This window comes from Gadus morhua, chromosome 15 (genome assembly GCF_902167405.1).
Source record: "Gadus morhua chromosome 15, gadMor3.0, whole genome shotgun sequence".
NCBI classification, from domain to species: domain Eukaryota; kingdom Metazoa; phylum Chordata; class Actinopteri; order Gadiformes; family Gadidae; genus Gadus; species Gadus morhua.
In genome coordinates this window covers 17737350-17743349 of record NC_044062.1, presented here as the reverse complement: position 1 = coordinate 17743349, position 6000 = coordinate 17737350, and the positions used below count along the sequence as shown (strand labels likewise).

Below are 6000 nucleotides of genomic sequence, written 5' to 3'. Positions count from 1 at the left end.
GAAACTTGTACTTATAATAATGCCCTGCTTGTTGCAGATTGGCTGGTTGGGTTTCTGGCCTGGTGCTCTTGGCTATCCTACAACCATATCTATCCTACAACCATACGACCCTGTAGTGATGGGTAAACTCTTGGTTGTTGTTTGTTGATAAAACAATAATGTAACCAGTTCTGACCACTGAATAGTAGTTAAAAGTTGAATATTTATAACCAAAGTACTATTCCTTCTTCTCGTTCACAGAGTGACAGCCACAGCATCCAGTGTTGGTGCAGCCGGCATCCCAGCCGGTGGCATCATCACCATAGCGATCATCCTGGAAGCCATTGGCCTTCCAACCAATGACCTGTCCCTCATGCTGGCCGTTGACTGGATTGTGTAAGTAAAAGGATAATGCTATTAGGGACGGCATTTTATGAAGCGCTTTTCTAACCAGTGGTCGATCAAAGTGCTTTACAGTTATCGCCTAACATTCAGCCATTCAGCCACACACACACCCACACACCGACGTTGGCGTCAACGAAAGCTAGGCAACAGCGGGAGCAGTTAGGGTTCGGTGTCTTGCTCAGGGACACCTCGACACTTGCTCGAAAAGCCAGGGATCCGAATAGCAACCCCCTTGGTTGCTAAACAACCCGCTCCACCTCCATGGTAGTTGCTATGTCATTTAATTATATTAACCATAACAATAATATTGCCAATTATATTCTTCTTCTTACTAGTAGTATATTTATGATTTATATTTGAACGAAGAGTCAAATTCTAACCCTAATTTGAGTTGTATCATGTGGGCTTGTATCTGTGTGCACTGCATGTGTGCATAGTGCACTGGCTTCCCACGTTCATTCCTCTCCTGTGTGTGTGTGTGTGTGTGTGTGTGTGTGTGTGTGTGTGTGTGTGTGTGTGTGTGTTTGTGTGTGTGTGTGTGTTGGCACGTGTGTCCCGGCGGCGGTGCGTGAAGGGACCGCACCACCACGGTGGTGAACGTGGAGGGGGACGCGCTGGGGGCGGGGATCCTTCACCACATCAACCAGCAGGAGATGAAGAAGAAGCAGCAGGAGGCGGAGCTGGGGGAGGACGAGGAGGAGGAGGCCGAGGAGCTGCTGGAGGTCAGGGTGGAGGCGGTGGCCAACCGGGCAGACGGGGAGAGCTCTCCGCTGGTCAGGCACCAGGCAGTCCGGACCCCCGAGGGCACGCCGGAGGCCATCGAGTCCATGCTGTGAACCCTGGGAGGGGCCTGCCGCGGCTCCCCCGTCCGCTCTGGGGCCGATCTCCTCTGATTGGCTGTTCGTCTGGAGGTTTGGATTTGTGCCACTTGTGACATTTTTCGTCTCTGTTGTTGCTGCTGCTGCTCTGAGTTGACCTAAAGTGCGGTCACACAGGTGCGCATATAACACACCCACACAAAAACACACAGGCGCGCGTGGACACAAGCACACACACAGACGCATACACACACGCACACACATACAAACACAGGCACTCACACACGCACACTCTTTGCTCTCCTTCCGTCTCTATTTGTCCCTCTCTCTCTCTTTGCTCCTCTCACACTTTCCCATTAAAGAAGTTGGTCCCTGTTTCCTTTACATGTAGGAATATACAAAGTGCCATACTTGATTTAAAGTGTGCAGTAGTGAACCATTTATGAGGGCTGAGGTTTTCAAAAGGGAACGCTTTACCCCAAGCTTTTTAGTTGTGTGTGTATGTGTGTGTGTGTGTGTGTGTGTGTGTGTGTGTGTGTGTGTGTGTCTGTGCGTGTGTTTGTGTGTGTGTCTGTGTCTGTGTTTGTGTGTATGTCTGTGTTTGTGTACGTGCGCATTTCATCGTATGCTAATACTAATTCTCTAGGTCATACTTTAGTTGTGTTTGCTGTCAGTTGATCAAAAATGTGAAACATTAACTAGCAACCAAACACATTGTCTCAGTCAGACGATGACTGAGATTAAAATGTTTAACCCTAATTAATATACTTCTGAGAATAGATACATATATTACCATATATTTGATAGTTTGGCATGGAGATTAATGTACAATATGAAGTCAATCAATGCCAAATCCTACTGGTTAAGCCTAACCAGGCTATTACATTTTGTCTTAGGCATTCCAAAATGGCAAAATGAAAATACATTTACATTCATTTTCTTAAACACAATCACAGTCACTGACACTGAGTGATTTAACGTTTCAAATCCTCAAGAAGCTGATGTTGGGCCAATTGTTTACATAATAATAATAATAATAATAATAATAATAATAATAATAATAATAATAATAATAATAGAGGCCTAATCTTAATTATACTAATACTAATAATACTACTACTACTACTACTACTACTACTACTACTACTACTACTACTAATAATAATAATAATAATAATAATAATAATAATAATAATAATAATAATTGAGAGATTACTGAAAAACGTTACAATTTATCCAACACCGAATTTGAGTATAATAAAGTATAGCCTACTTATACTTAAGCTATTAAGGTTGGACTACTCTTTTTTTTGTACAATCCTTTTCATTTGGTTGAGCGACTCAGAAAGAGTACAGTCTATACTGCCACCTAGTGTTATTAAACATTACTGTTAAAGTATTTAACAATTGGACATTCGAGGTAAAAAGATGTAACGTCTTTTGGTGCTACGTTGCCATGTTGTTTACGTTTTCAAAAAGCCTTTTACCCTAATTGTTTGACATTGGTCGAAAGTAATAATCTGCAAAGACAATGGGCCTTTAGCATTTACAAATCAAATGGATCTATATTAAAAAAATGAAGTGTGCGGCTTACGAGTTCGAGGCACATTGAAGACTGTTGAATAGGTCTATCTAGTATTAATTTATTCTAATTTTGTTACAATTTTGTATTATTAATACTCAATTTCTGCTTTTCTATCAAGGCAGGTGCCAAATCATCTGCTATTGATGATGATGTTCTCGGTTGAGATGAATGAGTTGTAAAGAGATGGGGCTTTTTTAATTCTGCCTGTGCTGTGTGTATGTGTAACAAACTGTACAGTTGTCTTGTTGTCTTTCAGTATTAAAAGCGTTCCATAATGTGTCTTTCATGTGTTCTTCTAATTATTGTTGCAAAAATAATATTGCATTCAGAGGTCAACCAATGTTGCAAGCTGTATTTCAAAGTGTCAAATTGCTCTAACAAACATGCTTTTAGTTTGATAATTGAACACAGTATAATACAAGATAAATATTTGGTTATAATTAATATTTATAATTTACTTTATTTTTATTTTTAATACCTTATGATATAAAACCTATTTATTTGTGTATCTGATGCACATTACCATAATAATACACATGACAAGTGACCACAGAAGCGTCGGTCTAGGGACTGGTTAATTCCCAGTACGGACCTTTATTTTGAAAAGGTGTTGACGTGAAGTGACGTTCTGCCGTTCTCCAACCATATTGCCTTTCTAGCTAACCGACTAGCAGCGGTCCAGGTGTATGAAGCTCACACAGTGATGTCCCTCCCTCTCAATACATGTTGATTTCAGAAACTTAACACGGAATAGGCTCTGGGTTTCTTTTAGCGGTCACACCACAAGCAGGACGACATCACTTTGGCAAGATGACGACGCGGTCGGAGAGAGAGAAAGCTCTGAAACTGAACGAGCAGCACCAGGTCATCCTGTCTAAAATGCTCAGGGAAGAGGAAAACAAGTATTGCTGTGACTGCGAGGCGAAAGGTAACATGATGGGATGTAGTTTTACATGTGACATCGTTCATGTCATGTCATCCGTGTGTCCATGGCTCTGTGGTGCTGCGGCCGACGCCGGGTTTAGGACCCAACATCCGCCGTGACAAGTTGGTACATACACCTATACCTTCTTCATGCTAACGCTCAGCTACAATACCGATGTGTCGGTCTGTGTGGTTGCGTGTGTGTCTGTGTGTGTGGCAATAGGCTTGCAACCCATGGCCGTGGTCGACCGTCGTATCGTTAACGCTGGTTTATTAATGAGCGGAAAAAGGTCGTCTCGCGGCGGGCTGAGGTGAAGGGGATTTGGCGCGAGGCTTGACCCACTTGATGTTTTTTTTGGGGCTTGACGGCCACGTCTACATGACCAACTTGTCTGACCGCGATCCGACAGATAGGTTTTGCGTCACTGCATCCGTGATCTACGTCTCTCTTACTCTTTAGTGTTATTCCTCAAGCAAACGCCTTTTCAAGTTTTGACTTGAGCCGTCCGAAGCCCTAAGTGTCTGTGACAGACTATAGTAGTAATACTGCTCTAACCAGTTTGGGTGTTGTTTTGGTGCCCGTGTTTAGCAACATAGGGTTAGTGTACTTATGATTAAACTCAAATGTATACCACAATTTGTAACATATAGTTATTATAATTTTCTTGCTATATATATATATATATATATATATATATATATATATATATATATATATATATATATATACATATTATATTTTTTCCTATCCTACTAGGACAATTGCGTGATTACAAAAGAGTAGTGTCAAATGGAACCTTGCTTTAAACTATAGTGACTAATACTAATCCACTCAGATATGCCAATTTTTTCAGCCAACATGGGATGTATTCTAGAATTGCGGTTGGACCTGTACAAACAATGGCCAAAGGGACACACCCCTATTGGACTACAACATAAGACTTTGTTTATCAGTGAATAATGTGAAACATTTTCAGTGTTCCCTGAAGATAATGTGTGAATGCATGAGAAAGTAGTGCTGGGCAAAGATGAGATATTATTGGTTATTCATAAATAGTTGTAGTTGTGTGCAGAGTTCCCTCGATGATGGTAAAATCGCCTCAAGCATGTATGGGGTAATCTCATGAGACTATCGAGTAATTAAAGTTTCACAATAAATATCTGATGAATGAAACGGAACACAAACCATGAGCTTAGGGTTGGTTCACAAGGCTATCGATTGTTAGTACGAATCCTTTGTAATGTGACTGCAATGTAGTGATAGAGCATTGTTACTAAATTCCTATTACTTGTATGGAGTAAAAAGTTAGGTCCTTGACCCATGTGAAAACATACACTATCGCTGTGATGTTGAGCATATTGACTGCAGTATAACTATTCTCATACTGGAATGGGTGGATCCATTCAATGGCAGCTCATATTACAGTACAGGGTTAAATGGTGGGAGACAGAACCAGAGTAAAGCTCTTTTCCCTTCTTCATACAATCTGTATCCATACAGCGCTCCCAGAGACAAACCGGAAAGAGCTGTCACGCTTAAGGGACTCAAAAACCCACAGACTAGCCCGTGGCAAGATTGGCACTCAAAAACAGAACAAATGCTTTTTGATCGTCCATTCATCTGGGCATGGTGTAACTTAAATCACATCACCTCACTGGTGTGTTAGTGAGCTTGGCTACTTTGCACTCCGGGCGTCCTGCAGTTCAGCATCCTGTGATATCCAGTTTGATTGGATCAGGTAAATGCTCTTGAAACCCGTGCCCTCCAGCGTGTTGCAGCCTCGACCGCACCAGACTGCCGGGGATGAAGTATGGTTCAAGTGTCGTTTGATCCTGTGTGAGTTTGCGCTCCATCACCATCACATACAAAGCTCAATTGAGTGTATGGGTGGAAAAGGGGAGATTATCCTTGGGAAAGGGATTTTTTTTCTTAGTTAACAAGGACCTTATTTAGCATGGTACAAGTTTTCATTGCATTTAAGACATGTGAGATAGCAGTGTGAGTGTCCGAGTTTGGTCTAAAATGTACTACTACTGCCGATTGGGTAAGGGGGGTTGGGAAAAAATCAATCAGAGAAGAATTGCAATGGCATAGCATTGTGTATATGCACTACTTTAATTAGTACTCAGAACACCTGAACAGCTGTAACCTGCCTAGAAGAGGAGATGACCTTGAGGTTTCTCAAGGCAAGCCCCTCTTTAGTGTGTGTGTGTGTGTGTGTGTGTGTGTGTGTGTGTGTGTGTGTGTGTGTGTGTGTGTGTGTGTGTGTGTGTGTGTGTTGTTCATGT

At 41.8% G+C, this 6000-nt stretch overlaps 2 protein-coding genes across 5 annotated transcripts in view; both read left to right on the top strand.

Annotated features, from left to right (window-relative positions):
• The window catches only part of slc1a4 (solute carrier family 1 member 4), a 23165-nt gene extending 21579 nt beyond the window's left edge, over positions 1 to 1586 (top strand). The window contains exons 7-8 of the mRNA XM_030379544.1: positions 241 to 375; positions 959 to 1586. Coding sequence (XP_030235404.1) covers positions 241 to 375; positions 959 to 1220 — 397 coding nt within the window. The 3' untranslated portion in view covers positions 1221 to 1586. The remainder of the gene's footprint in view (positions 1 to 240; positions 376 to 958) is intronic.
• Positions 1587 to 3415: 1829 nt separating this feature from the next.
• Positions 3416 to 6000, top strand: part of smap1 (small ArfGAP 1) — a 73652-nt gene continuing 71067 nt past the window's right edge. For 3 of the 4 annotated variants that reach the window (XM_030379542.1, XM_030379541.1, XM_030379538.1), the window contains exon 1: positions 3416 to 3715. In XM_030379542.1, the coding sequence (XP_030235402.1) occupies positions 3598 to 3715 (118 nt within the window). In that variant the 5' untranslated portion in view covers positions 3416 to 3597. The remainder of the gene's footprint in view (positions 3716 to 6000) is intronic. The other variant, XM_030379540.1, reaches the window with a different exon arrangement.